This window comes from Lepisosteus platostomus, chromosome 9 (genome assembly GCF_059453375.1).
Source record: "Lepisosteus platostomus isolate fLepPlt1 chromosome 9, fLepPlt1.hap1, whole genome shotgun sequence".
In the NCBI taxonomy this organism is placed as follows: Eukaryota; Metazoa; Chordata; class Actinopteri; order Semionotiformes; family Lepisosteidae; genus Lepisosteus; species Lepisosteus platostomus.
In genome coordinates, this window is record NC_142619.1 from 44,641,502 (window position 1) to 44,660,679 (window position 19,178).

Sequence of the window (19,178 nt, forward strand, 5' to 3'; positions counted from 1 at the left end):
AAACAGATTGGGAGTGGCTCCACTGGCCTCTCCACTCTCCCAAGACTGAGCAGTGTGTTAGGAATGATTGATAGAACAGCAAGAAGGAAATAAGCAAATGGACCACAAGACCAGCCTAAGAGTTTTCATATACCTACTCTTGGTTTTTGAGGCAATGCAAGGTAAGTCCATTTAAAAATGGCTTTTATGATGTTCTTTTTTAGTTTCTACTTAAAAATAGTACAACAGATTTCATATGACTTATTTTCACCCTAATTGATGAGAGCTGGGCTTGCCATGAACACAAGATATTTCACATGTAAAATATTTTACGCATACATTATCACCATGTTGTCGTACTGTATATCATTAACATTTCACGTATATTACATCTTCTCAGCCTCGGTAGTTTTGTTATTACACCACTATTGAAAATTGAGAATTTGAAGTTAGGACATACATTAATTTTGTACTGTAGACAGGATTAGTTACTGGTGTTTGAATATAGCCATGTTTTAGCCTAGCTCCAGTCTAGGATGGACATGTTTCCTTAAGGTATAACTAACAATTAAAGACTAATTATTTCATTGTTGGCGATTATGTCATTATTTAATTGTTGGCAATTCTGTTCTAATGGTTCTGAGAAGTATCATTAGACACATAAGTTCTTATGTACTGCATGTAATTCAGGTCAGGTCATATCATTAACATTTCACGTATATTACATCTTCTCAGCCTCGGTAGTTTTGTTATTACACCACTATTGAAAATTGAGAATTTGAATTTAGGAAGCAATAATGTTTGAAAACATATAAAAGAACTATCTTTGTTTCTTTATAGTTGTTGTTTCAGAGGTCTAAAAGATCAGTTAAGTGTGAAATAGTTTAAAACAACTTTCAATATTAAATAAAAAATACATATATACTGTGTATATAGAATAGTTTTCAGCCAAACTCCATATCTTAAGAAGATGTTTGATGTTGTCCATACATACATCCAGAGGTGTAATAAAGGCAGTATGAGAAAGTATTAATTTTTATTTTGACTGCAGCTTCTAACTATTCACACTTCTCCAAAATTCAGCTGATTGTATTTCTCTCAAACATCCCGCAATTAGAGAACCACACAAATTCCAAAGTTCTGTTAGACAAGCATGTCATATAAGTCTCACAGCCATCATGGTTGTCTATACTGTCGGCTCATTCTTTTTACTGAGAGTCTTACTATTATTTACAGGCTTTGTTTCTGTAGATCTGTAAGGTCCTATTTTTCTGTTGATAATTTTATTGAAACATTAAAAGAATACCTTTTGCAAACAACAAATTAAACATTTCAGTGTCTTGTAGTATGGGTCAATACAGGCAGCCACAGTTTTGTTGTGAACAGCAGTACTATAAGATACTAAGTGTATGTTTAAAACAAAGGTAGATTTAAGTGTATTTACTGAGAAAACAAATTAAAATGACTTCATAACAGCTTTTTCAGAAGACATTATGTGTTCCATAGAAAACGTACAGACTTAGTTATTTATATAACCATTGCAATATGCATATTGGCATTCCACTGAAAAGCGAATGGCTATAAGAACAAAGAGGGAAAATATTACAGCAATCCATGAGAAAGGAATCCCATGAGAAAGGAAGCAGGGATTCTCAACTCTGTACTTTGCCCACTGAGAGCTACTGGTGGGCCTTGTTATTGTAACCCAACAATATAACAAATAACTTCTAACATTTTATGAATTGCCTCACTGGGTCAACCACAATTAATTTCCTTTGTTGCATTGGCATTCACCAGGACTAATTTATACATTCTCACTACTGTACCTCAGAAATACAACACACAGAGGAACTTATAGATCGAGACAACAAAAATGGGCTTTTATAGTGAGATTCAGGATGATGAAGAAAACTAAAAAATACAGTGCAACCTGTTCAGAAAATAAAAAAATGCCTTTAAAACAAAAAACAGAAGAATCTGAGACTCAATTAATAATTACAAAAACAAGTTACAACAAAATTCTGTTTTTTTTCTATTTTAAAGGTGTACGTGGAACTATTTCATTTGCTGGTTTACCAAGCACAGCAAACGTAGCAGAAAACAGTAATTCTGGTACTGTGGTGGCCCAGTTCCAAATGACAATTTCTGGAGGAGCCAGTATCGCACCTAAATATCCCACAATACAGAACTCAAATCCTCTGACTAAGGCTTTTCAAGTCTCAATGACTGGACTCAACAGTGGTGAGGTAAGTTAGGACATACATTAATTTTGTGCTGTATACAGGATTAGTTACTGGCATTTGAATACAGCCATGTTTTAGCCTAGCTCCAGTCTAGGATGGACATGTTTCCTTAAGGTATAACTAACAATTAAAGACTAATTATTTCATTGTTGGCGATTATTTCATTATTTAATTGCTGGCAATTCTGTTCTAATGGTTCTGAGAAGTATCATTAGACACATAAGTTCTTATGTACTGCATGTAATTCAGGTCAGATGTTTTATTGTGAATGTTTCATTATTTGCTAATTTTACATGTATTAGCCACTGAGAGCATATAACACTATGAATATGAAACCAACTATTCTGTCAGCTGTGCATCAACCAGGTGGAAGCAGTGGTGGATCAATTAGGTCCACATTTAAACTAAAGCTCTTTGGATTTGGATTTATTATTATGAAGACGTATCTAATGTTAAGCAAAACTCTTGACCTGATGGAAGCAAAGATACTGTAGGTGACTGGTTTGTGTAGGGACAGTATGTGTCAAACTATCAGACAAAATTCCCAGAAGATGACCAGTTACTTATGTGACCACAATCAAGTGATATACAGTATGTGGCAGCAAGGAACAGAAAAGCAGATAGTGAATATAGAGGTGGGAAAGCAGGAGAAGAGACCTGCTTACAGCCCTCATTTGCCACTGGAATTAACTTTTTATGTAATTTTTTATTTTTGTGTTCAGTCTCATTTTTACTGTAGGTATACCAAATCTTTACTAAATCAAACTTCTCAGTAAAATGAATCTATTTTCAGACTAAACGCTGACATATTACTGCAGTTGTTGTATTTTATGTCATTGCCTTTGGTTAAAACTGTTTTATCTGTTGCATACAATTTTCACTTGCACTCAACCACTCTACTATGAAATAGAAAAAACATATATGTTTTGGTCTCTAGCAAAATCCATCCTAATAAAAAAGAGTGAGCAACCGCCTAGCATGCTTACAAAAAGAATTCCAAAAAACATTTTTTTAAAAACCCACAAATATGACTACATAAATTGCTTTATTTCATGATGAGCTTTTATCAAATCTTTCATGAATTTAGAGTGTCATTTCTCTGTCCTTTCATTTACAGCCAGGTCCTAAATACAATCAGGTCAGGTAAGAATAGCCACTAAGCACAAATTCATCAATCACGAGCAAGACACAAATTTTCTGGCAATCTAAAAACAGTGTACAATAACAATAAGGAATCATGAAGAGTAGTTCTTGCTTGTTGAAACATTGTTATGAATTATGTTGGATTCTTTATTTACTCTAAAATCAGAGCTTTAGTTTCATGTTATGTTCTAGGTGAGGATTACTGGAAACCCAATTCTTGATTTTGAAACAGCACCCAACGTTTTTGAATTGCCAATTCTGGCTGTGGACACAACAGGAGACAGCAACATGCAAATACTGACAGTGTACCTCACAGATGTGGATGAACCCCCTGTTTTTCTGGACAATTTGAATAACCAAGGTTGGTAGTTAAATAACAAAAAGACTGATGTAAAAGACATTTTGCTCTGTTACTTTCACTATTACCCAAAGCCCAAAGCTGATATAAAAAATGAACATTATTTGAAAGAAGAGTGCTTTCATAAACACTTAGACACAAATATTAGCTTATTTAAACAACTGAAAAGCGGAAGACACAGAAACACATTTTTAAATTAAATTTATAGCAATTTATTTATTTAAGCAATCACAAAACTCAGCTTCTGCTCTAAACATTTCCACTGTAATCTGAATCATTCAGAAAAAATACCAACGCAGGAAAGAAAAATGAGAATGTGTATAACATTCTTCTACACAATGAAATGTTGAGCAAATGTACTTTTGCATGTCCAATGGGAAAAGAGTTAAGCTCATCCGCAGTTTTGATGAGCCTCAAGGGCTGACTGCTGTGGCTCCCACAATTCACCCTGTGTTGATAACAGCTGTGTCGATAATAGCCTGTGTTGATAACATTTCATTTTAAATGAAACATGGAAGAAATTGTTTGTGAATGATAAAAGTGCTGTACTATGGCTACATTACAGATTAGTATAGTCGAATAAAATGTCATCACACGTGTCACATGCCCAGTTTCTGTTGCTAGGAAATATATGTACACAAAATGAAAAGCACCTGCATTAGAGGAATCTCTTAGCAATATCTTTAATCTATAGTGTTACTTGAAGCAGTATTGACCATAAATGTTTTATATTTTTAGATTTATTAATTTACATTCCAGAGGGTACACCACCTGGACCTTTATATGAGCCTAATGTAGTTGATCCTGAAGGCAAACCACTCACGGTAATTTGCTTTTGTTTGCATTGGTAGCTTTAGGGAATTAACATTTTCAAACCTATTTTTACTTTCTTACAACATAGGTAAAAATATATAGAGGGATTTTATTTAAGGAATGAGCGGAGGAAAGAAAGAGTACAGAGCACCAAATGTCAGCCAGAGAGTCTACAGCTGTATATAGTAGTGTTTCCTGTGGTGATCCATGGTGGACAGAGGATCACCATGTTTTCTAGTTTTTTCTCCAGCTGAGATCTTAATAACAGGTTAATTAATTTCAGTTTCATATCTGGTTTATGTTTGCAAACTTGAATTCAGGTCACTGATCAAATGGGATTTGTAATTGGTATCAGCCCTGTACCAGTTTCTGAGTTTCTGAGTTTCAGAACGTCCCTCATTCAGATGTGTTGCCTGAAATGTAAGTTGTCTGTTAGAGTGTCATTCCCACCTGTGGCTGTTCCTCATGAATTAAACTGGTCAGAGCTGTCTAATCAGAATTAACAGCAATCAAATTGAGGAGAGGCTGTATAAAGTTCTGTATGCTGAAGCTGGAGACAACTTCAATACCTACATTAGGTATTTCTGACACTCAAGACAGGCCAAAGAAAATAAATTAAATAAATTTCTAAATGAGCGAGCAGATCAATTAAATCAATTACCACTGGAGATTTAGAGCTTACCAGGAACAAAAGCCAGCAGACAGTGTTCCTTCAGGACCGGGGTTGGGAACCACTGGTGTACAGGAAAAAGAGAGAGGAGATACGTCAGCAAGATGTGAGGTAGGGCACCCAAAAGTTATTATAAGAGGGAAGTTACCTATTCAAAAGCACAGAATAAAGAATTATTTTTTTGAAACTGATAGAAATGGGAGAAAACAAATATTCTAATAAAAAAAAGGTGATTATATTTTCCACATGTGAAATTACAACCCTTGTTAGGCTAGCTGTGTGACTCAAACAGTAAAGCCACTTGTTGAAGTGAAGGTTGAGCTCTAAGGTGTTGAAGGTACAAGAGTAGGTCTGATCACTGGCCTTCTGTGGCCTGCACTTTCTCAAGCATGCAATTGTTCTGACTAATATGGGTTGAGCTGGTGCACTATGGGACACACTGTTTTATCTGTGGTGACAATGAGATCTATAATCTGAGGACTGAAGTTAACTGTGATATTTTATGGGGAGTCTCTTCATGATAACCCATGAAGGCCAAGAACCTTAGCAAACTAGTATTTTTTGCTTTCTCTTTTTTTTAAGTTTTCACTTAAACCAGAAAACCCTGCCTTCAGCATTAACCCAGGAAATGGATTTATTGCCTCAAAACAAACATTTGATTATGAGACTGGGAATAAAAGGTAAAGCAGAAAAAGTTATTTTCACATATTATTGTGCTATTAATGGTTGTTTTGCAAAATAAACGGGAAATGTTTGATTAAGGTAATCAATCAATTATTGAATGTTATGTCTACATCAACTTTTGATGTTATCTCTACCAAAACATACCATAATTTAAAGGAAGTGTATGAGGCAGACCCCCTTAAACTTGACACAGGCCATTAAATGAGGCCTTCATTTCAAGTGAAAGGTAATTTCAATATGTGAAGAAGACCCGGTTTATCTGAATTGTAATATTTTCTGCAAATAAATGTTTTATGTTAATCATTTTTTGCTTGATTTGCAGCTATACTTTTAGCATGTCGGTGACTGATGGGACACACACTGTTGTGAAGACAGTAATCGTATACATTGTGAACACTAATGATGCCAAGCCTCAGTTTAAAATGTGAGTTTCTCGCATCACATTCTCACTGAAAGAAGAGGGCTTGCTTACACATTAATGTAAACAGGATCCTTGCTTTTTTCCTATTGTAAATTGGAATTTTTTATGACGACTTGGATTCAGGAAGAATATCCATCCCAAAAAATATGTAAAATGCATTAATTATTTAGATACTGTGGTGATAATGTATGATATGCAGATAAACCTAGGTTTTGCTTCGGAATTTATATGTACTTTGGAGTTTTTTTACTTAGTATTCAACAGTTTTAAATGTTATAGTTTGGTAAATAACTTAAAATCCATTTTGCTGTTAAGCTAATGCACTATTTTTATTCCTATCGTTCCAGTAAAAACACATTTTTTACAATTCCCGAGGAGCTGCCTCCTGGACAAGTAGTGGCTAATATCACAGCTGAAGATCCCGATAGCTTTAATTATGTTGGATACCTGCTCTACAGTTTAAGTCCCACTCAGTATTTTGCAATTAACAAATGTAAGTACATTAAAAATGCGAACAACGCTATATGAGGGTTTTGTACATTTCGACATGAATCCTCGGTGGTGTTATTTGTTATGTTTTAGTTTTTCAATTCTTTGATGTCCTTAGGAGTCACGATAGCAGTGTATATAATTCAGAACTCTATGTGGATTATAGATATTCTTCTGAACAGATGATTATTTTCTGCTCCCCATGGTACTGGACTGTTCCTGTGACTTCTCCCCTTTAACCTCAAGTTTCACCCTTTCCCACTGTCTTTCTTTATAAAAATAAGGAGGAATCCCCTTTCTATCTCTTTCCCCTCTGGTGCGTCCAGCAGTTGTTTGCTTCTCTGTTTCTCCCTCTGCCCTTCCAGCTACTTTCCTGCTCTGCGATTAGCATCCCTCACTGTAATGAAAAGAGCAATAAAACTGTCAGTGAGTCTGCAGCAGTCATCTCCAGCCTGTTATTCCCCAGGCTGCTTACACAGAACCGGGTTAGCCACAGTATTTAAGAGCAAAAGCAGGGAGGCCACAATTTAATAATTCTGCCTCGAAAGTCTTCTGCTGGATTTATTCCTTCTCTGTTTTTAAATGTCTTGATTTGGAAACCGTCTTTTGGCTAGTTACCATATTTAAGAACTTCATTACCATATTTAAGGACATTTATGGCACTGACAACCAAATTTTCCTTCTGTGCTTTCAACTGATGGAATCGTCAAAGAGACTTCCTGGCAGGTTTTGAAATAGACAGTAGAAACTTGGGAATTAGCACGTGCTTCAGGTTCTGGAAGCCAAAAGACTTAATATTTATTGAATAATTAAATATTATTTTCCTAAAATTATTGGTTTGGACATAGATCCTTCCTTGCCTGCAACTGTAAGGTGCAATCCAGTAGGTCAGTTTAACAGACCTGACTCCTGATCCTCAAATAAGTGTGAAGAAAAGTTGTTCACCCAGGATTTTCTCAACAAATCAATTTATATCCCAATGTGAATTGATTTCAGTACTGCCACTCTAAGGCTGAAAATACAAGTTTGACCTATTCTGCAATCCCTGATGAGGAAACCCTATTGAACTATTATATCACTATTAGATCTGAGTTCCACTAAAGTGCTTGTCCTTCTGTGATGATCTGTGTTTCAGACAGTGGAGTTATTACCGTGGCGATGAGGATGGACCGCGATGCCCAGCCGCTTCGAGACAGTCCACTCGTAACGGTGCTAGTGACAGCCAGATACAGCCCCCCAGGAGTTCACACGAACTCTATAACTCTCACCTTCAACATCACAGACATCAATGACAATCCTCCGGATTGTAACCCTGCTGCCCAAAGGTACAGTATGTTTCAAAAACATCCACTAAATTAAAATAAACGGATAATACTGTTACAGTAGGGCAGTGAATGGCTCAGCTCCCTAGATTCATCAATGAGCAGCAGTGAGCAGGCTGGAGATAGGAGTCTTCATTTCAACAACAGGGGTTTTACTGCTGTTTAGTTTACAGTGGATGTGTGAGAACGAGAGAGGGACCACAGTCCTTCTTATAAAGGCAATGTGGCGACAGAGAAAGGGAAGATGGGGGAACCCCTTTGTACATAGAAACCAGGATGAAGGTGGAGAGGGAAGTGGAACAGTCTGAGACCGAGTCAGTGGAACACTAGATAGCAACCCCACACCCTCCACGAGTCCTCACTCCCAAGGATAGCTTCGTAGACCTGGAGGTGGACTGCCCATTTTCTCTGCTTCTAAAACAGAGCCTTTCCTTTGCCCTTCACAGGGATTTGGGCTGGGGGCACAAGAGGAGGCTGGCAGTCTAGCTACCTTACCAGACCAGCTGGTCTTGGTCTTGGTCTTGGCAGGCACACTCCATACCTGGTCTCTCTCACTTGCTCCACTACTGTCCACATCCCCATCCATTTGGGCTCCAGCTTCAGATTCCAAAGCGCTGACTCATGGTTTGATACTGTATATCCTTGACCTCCAAGGAAGGCCCAACTTGCTGAAAAATCCTTCAATCAGAGCATCTCTCACCATATCCACTTCTTGGTCTGACAGGGCTGTAGCCTTTGAGCCAGTGCATAAAGTGGTCCATGGCCACAAGAACAAACTGGTTTCCCCTCGGGGTTATAAGCAGAGGACACATTTATGCATTGTTGTTCATTTTTTGTTTCTAATCACAAAAATCATGAATTTGTAACACAGATACAAAATACATTTAACCTCATACGCTTTTACCACCCCAATCATTTATTCCAGACTATGAAAAACACTGTATTTGTCTACCATCTATGTGTTAGAATTATATGGTTGTCATATTTTCAATTTAGGATATTATATATTATATATAATATATACAGTATATAATATATAAAATAAAAAATGTATACGATATATGTTTTATAAAGATGAGCACACAGCAGATGCTAACTCTTTTGTGAGTACATAAACGTATTGTAACTGCAATCAAAGTAACGTTTATGACCCTTGTCATTCGCTACATTAAGACTGGCTGAGTTGTGCAAAGTAATTCAGGACAATACAAAACAATTTACCACACCTTACATTCCCCTCAGACTAATACACAGTTTAATACACAGGAACAATGTGTATTAAACCTAAATACAAAGAGAACAAGAGCGATAGACTCAAAAAGCTGACTGGAGGGTTTCCATGGATACTTCAGAGACATACTGGATGTATTACATCTCATGGTTCTCTTTTTTAGGCAGGAAGTACCGGAGACAGAAGTAAAGGGAGCTCTGATTGCCACTGTAACATGCACAGATATAGATGTGGACCCTGCCAACAACCAGTTCAAATTCACAAACTTGTCTTGCCTGCGTTGCAATCAGATGTTTGCCTGGAGCACTAAAGAACCAGGAAATATTGTGGTAATCAGGACAACAAGAGCAGTTTTACCCTTGTGTACCTTATTGACACCTTGTATTCATTTTACAGTGTAACCAACAGGATGCAGGCTCTAACACTGAATGAATTATGTTTAGATTCAACAGTGCTAGGCGTTTCTGTCTAAATTCTGCTTATTCTATTTGTTAAATACAGTTATCTAATACATGTAAATATTGAAGTGGTTGCTAGATCTTAACAATTTGGACTAATTTGGAAATTGAGTTTTGCTTTAGTGTTGTTTACAGTGAAAGATACAGTGTCCCGTTTACCAATTTCTGATGTTTTCCAAAAAAAAAAGCTAACTGTACTGTCTAAATATGGAGTAAATAGGTAAAGCTGTAAGATTTACCCAATACAATGCAAAAGGAGAATAACTTAAACTTTAGAACAGAACCTTATGACTGGTTGTGGTTTATAACTTAGCTGGTAAGGACTATACCTTACCTACTATACAAACACATTAAATCATTATATCTCCCTGCCTTTTTTGCTGTTTTTAATTCCTGGGCTGTATTTAGTATTTAGGAATTTTGATTCTAATTCCATCCCAAGAGAGCAAAATATACTGCTATTATACAGACCTGAGGCCTGATACAAAAAATTACACTAAGAAAGAACTATGTATGTTTGACAGCTCCCATAGCATGAATTTAACACCAGGCTTTTACAACTGGAATCTAATCTACTGAATATAAGAACACAGTATGTGATAGAGCACTGGGATGTATCATTGATTAATATCACATTTTCACAATATTATTTATTTTCTTTACAGTTAACCGGAAGTCTAGACATTGAAGACCCAAATAATTTCTATGTTGGTAATGAGTACAGTATTTCTGTTGTCGCTGAAGACTTAGGCAATCCTCAGATGAAAGGTACTTGCCATTTTCTAACTTTGTCTACAATGATTCGTATACCCTGACAGAATGGCAGTTCTTCATGAATCTGATCTGAATTAATTCTGTTCTTGTCCACTTTAGGGACTGCATACATTTACGTAACAACTACCCCTGTGAATGAATATCCTCCTGTTTTCCACCCAAGTTTATACGTTTTCAATGTTTCTGAAATTGAAGGACGTGAGTAATTTTTTAATAAATCATACTGATTTTATAAATGTATGGTTGGGATGTACATCTGTTCCAAAATAATTTATTATGCTAGCAAACAGTTTACATTTTGTATATTGTTAACCACCTATCAATATTCAAAGCATAACCTTTAATATGTTTAAAAGTATGTTTTTAAAGATGTATGCATGGAAAAAAGCAATTGTATTTTTATATTAAGTTGTGTGTACAGTGCAAATCATTTCTTTAGCAACATACGTATGTGTTACAGCTTCTGCAACAGTTGGAGTAGTAAATGCAACTGATGAAGATTTTCCCAGCATTGGGATAACATACTCAATTGCAGCTGGTGGAAGCACTCTTGGATTGAGCAACATATTTTGGATAGATCCCAATAAGGGGATAATAAAACTCTTGGTACGTCCGGACTATGAAGTTAAACAGCGCTATGACCTGCTCATAGAGGCTGTGGATGGAGATCCGATTAAGCCCCTCACTTCTACAGCAACAGTATGTACACCTTCCTAAGGGAAACAGACCTCTTTCTTACATCTCATCTTACATCTTAACAAGCACCATGAAAACATGCTTCTCTGGTGTTTTCATTGTGCTTTTACCTTGAAGTGCAGCAGATATCAAATAATTATAAATAAATACATTTTTCACATTTCTGAGGTGGGATTATAAATTATATTATATACCCTATATAGTAATTCAATACAAATGCTATTTATTTAAGAAAAGGACAAAATGGATAGGACATCAGTGGAAGACGGACCCCTCGACAATATTTACTAGTTGGAGAAGAATGGTTTGGCCAGATTTTGTAAACTGTGAATGAAATTGCAGCACCTTTCTTTAATTTAAATAAGTACAAAGAATTTAAGGGATGGCTATGCTTTTTTAAAAACAAACTTTTTAATAAGTTTGTATTATGCTCTTTCTTTTAGGTAATAATAAACATAATTGAAGTAAATGATGAGCCACCAGTCTGTCAGCCCAATGGTACTACTTTAATTATCCCAAGTGATCTCCGACCTGGCACAAATTTACGAGACTTCATCCTAACCTGCACAGATCTGGACTCTCCTCCCAGTTCCTTTAGATATGCAATGAAAGGTATCTTCTGCTTTTACATTCTTGTCCTACAGATAATTGTATCAATAACGAAGGCACTCAAAGTTATAAGCACCACACCTCTGAGTTCTAATAGAGACAAATAAAATTTGCCACAACCTAGATCAGAAGCAGAGGCAGGAACTACTGAATTCAGTTTTTAGCTGTGATTCAAATAAAACTTTTTCCATTATCAGTTTAACATCCTTGTAGCAGAACAATCAAATTAATACAGAATTTGAGTAGGTTTGTGTTACTTGCCCCTTGTATTATCAGTAGTTCAGTCAAATTCTAATAACAATCAAATAAGAATATAAAGTAATAACATACTTAATAGTTTGGTGTTAACTCACCCGATTAAGGTGGTGGCTGAAGATCAGCTCCGACACAACCCCACTCACAAGGAATGAACCAGGGAGGCAGCCTCAAAGGTGAAGTTTGGATGGAGAGATGGGAGCTAGAATAGAAGAACAGAATTAGAAGCAGCTGCCGTGTACAGTATTTATATGTGGGACAGCAGAAGTGCTCGTTTAGAATTCAAACTTCTGTTAAATACCCCCACTTTTCATAACCATATACATAGTATTGTAACGCAACGGGGGCTCAGGCAGGCGCCCTTGTCACATTAGGTCGACCCCCCACCGTCTGGGGGCTCGAACCCGGGACTCCCGCGTCTCTCAGCAGCGACCCAGCCCGGTGAGCCAAAGAGACATCTCTCTACAGCCCAGTAGCTGTAGTCCTGCTATCACAGGGAAGAGCGGTGACGTCACCTGCTCTGGTACGCCGGCTCTTACACAGTGCCTGTCGGCCGTAAGCGTTACAGTATTAAGTTCTAAAATTAAGTTCTGGCATGATCTCTGCTGGCCAGCTGCAGTTTTCATGATTGGTTGTCTGTCAGTTTTGAAAAATACCTATGCAATATCTTTCACAGATTTGTTACCTGATAATGAAGTATGTCAAAGAAAATATTTGGTTTTACAAAACCAAAAGCAACTTCCAGACCAATTCCATTAGTAGCATACTTTAAATTCATTCACATGATTTTTGTATGGCTTTTACAGGTGTTAGTAATGTGAACAACCACTTTGTTTTTTCACCAACATCTGGAACAAACATCACTAGGCTGATTCTCAAAGAACCCTTTGACTACAGTGGTGGGCTCGACAAAACCTGGAACTATAAACTCACTGTTTTAATCTTTGATGATAACCTACTAGTCGGGACCCGTCAACCTAAAGGACTGGTTGGGACTGGCACAATTATAATAAATATTCAAGTTGTAAACCCATCTCTAACCACAGTTTCAACTACCACCCCAGTAAGTATACAATATCTAGAATTTCAGTTGAGAGTGTTACATTTTTGTGTACAGACATTATTGAGGCTCAATTTAGATCAGTGGTTCTTAACCTTTACTGCAGTATTAAACCCCTTTTGTTCTCAAAATGTGTTTTTGCACACATTAAAAAATGTATTTAAGTCATTAGTGTTTGCAATGATTAACCTAAACAAATCTGGCATGTCTCTCAGCCCCAGGGGGTGTGTGCACCCCAGTTTAAGAACCACTGATCTAGATACTTTAATTATGATATCCATCTAAATCATACTTAATTATACTTTTTCTACAGTAATTCCTAAAATTATCTATTATGTTTATTGATGAAATCGTTAATATCTGTATATTAAAGTGAATTTGTAACTGCAGACTAATCTGGGCATTTCTGTCTATAACTAAGAATAATGGCAGTTCACTCGAACTTTGCCATTTTGTAACAACATTCTCCTGTAGCAATTGTAAAGTAGTGAGTGGAGGATTACCTATCATAATTTATTTTGCAGCCAAGTATTACATACATCACCAAAAAAGAGAATGTGTATTCATCCACTGCATGGTATGTCCCTTTTATTATTGCCCTGGGCTCAATGATCTTGCTTGGGCTTTTGGGATATTTACTCTATCAACTGGGAAAGTATCTCTCAACTAAAGACTGCAGCTGTTGCGTGCCCAGAGTGAACAAGTACAAGGAATCACTGTGAGTGCTTTTAAGTTTTTATGTCCCAAAATCTCTGATCTTTTATTGCTTTTTTTTCTTCCACCACATTTGTGATAGTGCTTTACAGCTTAGGACTGGTGTTCCTCTCAAAGTGGCTCTCTAGTGAGAGTATTAAGAAACCCTTTTGTCTTGCCTCAGTACAAAGATAACACCTTTGATGTACCTTTCTCATTTTATTCAGCCAACAACAGTTGTAGTGGTCCTTCCACAATTACTAAGTGTCTCTGGATATTGCACTTAATTGTTACCGAATATTAAGTTAAGAAACACCCTGTGGTTTCTCACATATGTTTTAACCTGTATCAAATCTCAAAATGTGTCGAGCAATTCTTTTTCAGTTGTTCCTAGATAGTTCAGGTTTTAGTATTGTTCAATTAAAAAGTATTCCCGAGTAATTTTCATCTCTCTTTTTATTTGACAGGATCCCAGAAACAGGTATGGAATTAATAATTGACTTTTTGAATGTATTATCGATGTGATTTTGTTAAAGAAAATGCTTACTTACTGATTGAATTATTAACTAACTTACAGGCAATAACGCCAAGAAAGAAGTTGTAATGGTGAGTTTCCTCTACCTTCACAGCAAAAACTTCTCAAGCTGTTTGCTACTTTACAATGATTAATATTTACTAAAAATATTTATCATTTTCTCACTTAGGAAATGACCAAAATAAACACAGTCTTTGATGGAGAAGCAGTCGATCCAGGTGAGAAGTCTTATTTGCAACCGCCACTTTTTAAAAATAATATACAGTTTTTATTTCAGAAAGAGCTAGAAAGTTGTACATATTTCCTTGGTTTTAGATGGAAAAGCAAGAGTGAATGGAAAATAAGCGACAGGTATAGAGATTCTCTGGAAGCCATTTAATTAAAAGCTGTGTTGCAGAATTTGTCAGAATTCAACCAAGGGTGACAAGTTTTAATGGACAGCTTAGCAGGTCTATGCTTCAGGATAAATTTGCTCTTTCAACACATATCCTTCATGGGATATACAATATAAATACTTTGTCAAAAAACAAGTTTATAATAAAAAAATATTTCAAATGAAGTGCTATCTACTCTTATCTTTCCATTATTTCCCTGTTTGATTGACAATCCATAGGCCAATAAGAAAAACAGTCTCTAACAGCTGCTTTATAAAATGAAACCCTATTATATAACTGTCCTCTTTAGAGACTGATACTCAGAGCCTGCCTGATCTGATAACATTTGCTATGTGGTGTGTTCAGTCACAGGAAAGATCTATGAATACAACACCAAGTCTGGAGCGAGGAGGTGGAAGGATACTCAGATAATCACAAAGCCTCAGCTCAAACAGCCAGAAAGCAGCACACTTATAATCCCCGTTGAGCCACCCAGCCCCATCACACCGAAAGGAAGGGCCAGCACAGCAAAGGGGCAAGAGGCTAGTAAACCAGATGAGAAGGAAGCTGAGAACAAGATCCCACTTGACCCCAAGGGCTGGCACTCCCGTCTGACACAGAGGCCGGCAGGAAGGCAGTCAGCACTGAAGCCTCAACAGAAAGACCCGGAGAAGCCCATTCTGGAGAGCGGAGACCTCTCAGAAGTTTAAAACGTTGTTGCTTTTTTTTTGTCCTTTTTCTTCAGTTTTGAAATCTCCAAAATATTTCATCCATCCATTTCTGGACCTCTTCATCCAATTCACTGCATCGCAGGGGAGCAGAAGTCTATCCCAGCAAGCAGTTGGCGCAAGGCAGGGTACACAATGGACAGGACGCCAGTCCATCGGCAGTCAGACACACACACAGACACACCAGCGTCAGTTGACCAGAAACTAATTAACCAATCTGTATGACATTGGACCATAGGAGGAAACCAGAGCACCTGGAGGAAACCCACACAAACACAGGGAGAACATACAAACTCCACACAGATAATACCCCACGGACCCAGTGCTACGAGGCAGCACTGCTAGCCACTGTGCCGGCCTAAAATACTCCAACTTAACACAAAATACATTAATAGCAATTACTCTTTGGACTCTTTGACAAATCCGTGCCAATTCAATGCTAAAAATCAGTGTAAGTTGTACTAAATGACAATTTCTGTGATAGTTTTGATTAGTTTGCAACACTGTGAGACTTTTGGAAAGCATTGGCTGTGCACCACTTTGTCTTCCACCTTTTTCAGATCTCACATCTTAACACTTTTGACACAGCAGAAATCAATGTGTTCACTCCTGAGTTCCTTTAAAAGACAGTTTTTCCTCAAATACCATGACTGTGATTCATCCAATGAAAGCACTTAAGCAAGGTGATTCACCATTTTAAAGCACTACTTAGAAAAGTAAGAAAATGTTTTTTCATTTATGAAGCAGTTTACTTTTCCTGATCAGTGTAAAGCTTTTGACTATGATTTTGAATGTGAACCTCAATCAGGACTCATAAGAAAGTTCAAATTAAAAAAAACTTGTATAATTTTATAATACTTTTAGAAACATTTAATAAATTGTAGATACTAATATTAACTGTTTTGTCCTTTACTGTTAGCTTTTTATAAGAAGTGATTTGACACAAGACACACAATTGTTTAACAGCAGTTACCTGTTGTCTTACATGTTTATTTCCAGCTGTAATTTATTAAACAATAGTTCACGAGGTTGTTGATACTCTATTTTTATACTTTGATACTTTTTAACTATGTATTGCTGTAATTAAGGCCATTTGGAAATAACATTAAAATATTCACCAATAGTGTTTATTCAGCTCTCAGGTATTAAACCAAAAGAGGCACTCAGCTCAGGGACCCAGCAGTTACGAGGTCTTGTCCTGTGATCTCACTGGTCTACCTTGACTGTAATTTTGCGGCATGAGGCAGAGAGATTGTGAAAGGATGAACAGCTCCATGACCTGTTGGGTCATGGGAGCTTGTCTACTCCTCGTTCTCCAGGGGGAGTACTGGAATTGCCACTCTACGCTCAGGAATAAAGCTCCTTAGTTTTGCTGACATTGAGTGTGAGGTTGTTGTCTTCACACCACATTGTAAGGAGATTAACCTCCTCCCTGTAGGCCCTCTCATCATTGTCTGTGATCAGACCTACAACTGTGGTGTCATCGGCAAACTTGATGATGGAGTTGGTGTTGTGTTTGGCTTTACAGTCGTGGGTGTAGAGGGAGTAGAGCAATATCAGCAGCCATATCACTCTGCAACTCACAACTGGCAACCCACTGAAGCTCAGCAGGTGTGAGCCTTGTCAGTACCTGGATGAGAGACCTCCTGGGAAAGCTAAGGTTGCTGCTGGAAGAGGTGTTAGTGGGGCCAGCAGGGGGCGCTCACCCTGTGGTCCATGTGGGTCCTAATGCCCCAGTATAGTGATGGGGACACTATACTGTAAACAGGCGCCGTCCTTCGGATGAGACGTAAAACCAAGGTCCTGACTCTCTGTGGTCATTAAAAATCCCAGGGTGTTTCTCGAAAAGAGTAGGGGTTTAACCCTGGTGTCCTGGCCAAATTTCCCATTGGCCCTTACCAATCATGGCCTCCTAATAATCCCCCTCTATGAATTGGCTTCATTACTCTGCTCTCCTCCCCACTGATAGCTGATGTGTGGTGAGCGTTCTGGCGCACTATGGCTGCCGTCACATCATCCAGGTGGATGCTGCACATTGGTGGTGGTGGAGGGAGGTCCCCATTACCTGTAAAGCGCTTTGAGTGGAGTATCCAGAAAAAGCGCTATATAAGTGTAAGCAATTATTATAATAATTTTAATGGACTAAGCACATACCCCTGGGGTGTGTTCAGACTTAGTGTGCAGGAGGTGTGGTTTCCAAACCTGACAGCCTGAGGTCTGCCTACCAGAAAGTCCCGAATCCAGTTGCAGGGGGTGGTGTTGAGACCCAGTGCACTGAGTTTCTTGACTAGTTTCTCTGGAATGATAGTGTTAAAAGCTGAGCTGAAGTCGATGAATAGTAGTCTTGCGTATGTGTTTTTTTTATCCAGATGGGATAGGGCAGTGTGTATGGCAATGGAGATTGCATCATCTGTGGATCTGTTGGGCCAGTAGGCAAATTGGTACGGGTCCAGTGTGTTTGGAATGGTATCCTTAATGTGCTTCATGACCAGCCTCTCGAAGCACTTCATGATGACAGGTGTAAGTGCCACCGGTCAGTAGTCATTAAGACATGTCACTGTGGTTTTCTTCGGTATTGGGATGATATTGGTTGTCTTGAAGCAGGTGGGGACTATGGCTTGGGCCAGAGACATGTTGAAAATGTCTGTGAATACACCCGCCAGTTGATTGGCGCAGGCTCTGAGGACGTGACTGGGTATGTCGTCAGGTCCTGCAGCCTTGCGTATGTTCACTTTTAGCAGAGATCTCCTCACCTCATCTGCAGACAGTGAGAGCACCTGGTAAGCTGCAGAGGGTGCAGCTCTGTTGACTGGTTCTGTGTTGCTGGCTTTAAACCGAATTTCCCACACAACCTTAATTGGGCTATTGGCAAAGGATCGAGTTACTGTAAAGATTAGAATGTACTGCTCACTAGACCATAGTAACAGAAGACATGTTTAAACACAGTGCTGTAAAAAACTATGTAGATCCTTGAACAGTTTTCACATTTTGATGCTTAAAAGCTTGCGGTAATGACACTTTGAAGTATACAACATTCTTACAAAAACCAAAGAAAGAAGTCAATAGACAATGAAAATGAACTATAATGACAAAGAACATTGCAATTGCCTAAGTATTAAAACCCTTTGCTGTGGCAATCCTAAATTGATTTTGGTGTACAGAATTACCTTACCTGGCTGCATAACTAATTGAGTGGTCTCTTTGCTTGTAATAATGGTTCACACAATTTCACAATTGAGCACCTATCTTTATAAGGTCTCTCAGTCATTTCAAGCAAAGATTTAAGTGTGAAGACCAAGCAGCTTTCAGAACAACTAAGGGATAAAATTGTATGACGGTAGAGATCAGGAGAAGGATATAAACATGCTTCAAAGACACCTGACAATTTGAAATTATTGTATTTTTGGGAAGGCAATCTGATTAACTTCACTTTCCCCTGGATGTGGATAAAAATAATTCCTCAGTTATAAACTGTTTAACCCTGTTATCCCAGAGTCAAAATAACTCTTTGTTTTTTTTGTCAGTTTTGTAAGTTAGTTTTCCAAATTAGTAAATTATTCATATTTAGACGCACATTTTCTGTTCTTTACAAGCAAAGTATGATGTGGTTTCCATGTTTTTCTTACTTCGTTTTGTAATACTT

General features: G+C 37.6%; 1 protein-coding gene across 2 annotated transcripts; it reads left to right on the top strand.

The window, feature by feature from the left end:
• Positions 1 to 16,562, top strand: LOC148655056 (cadherin-related family member 3-like). Of its 2 annotated transcripts, XM_088645176.1 has the most exons (19): positions 1 to 161; positions 2,023 to 2,225; positions 3,558 to 3,726; positions 4,462 to 4,547; positions 5,789 to 5,886; positions 6,213 to 6,314; positions 6,659 to 6,804; positions 7,936 to 8,125; positions 9,517 to 9,682; positions 10,477 to 10,579; positions 10,685 to 10,783; positions 11,046 to 11,284; positions 11,725 to 11,893; positions 12,952 to 13,208; positions 13,730 to 13,923; positions 14,366 to 14,379; positions 14,476 to 14,504; positions 14,603 to 14,651; positions 15,174 to 16,562. In XM_088645176.1, the coding sequence occupies exons 1-19, from the start codon at positions 98 to 100 to the stop codon at positions 15,515 to 15,517; spliced, it is 2,721 nt and encodes a 906-aa protein (XP_088501302.1). In that variant the 5' UTR covers positions 1 to 97; the 3' UTR covers positions 15,518 to 16,562. The 2 variants fall into 2 exon arrangements, 1 of the variants encoding a protein (XP_088501302.1); XR_015941179.1 differs by lacking the exon at positions 14,366 to 14,379 and having other exon boundaries at positions 2 to 161; positions 13,730 to 13,937; positions 15,174 to 15,219.
• The last annotated feature ends 2,616 nt before the right edge of the window (positions 16,563 to 19,178 follow it).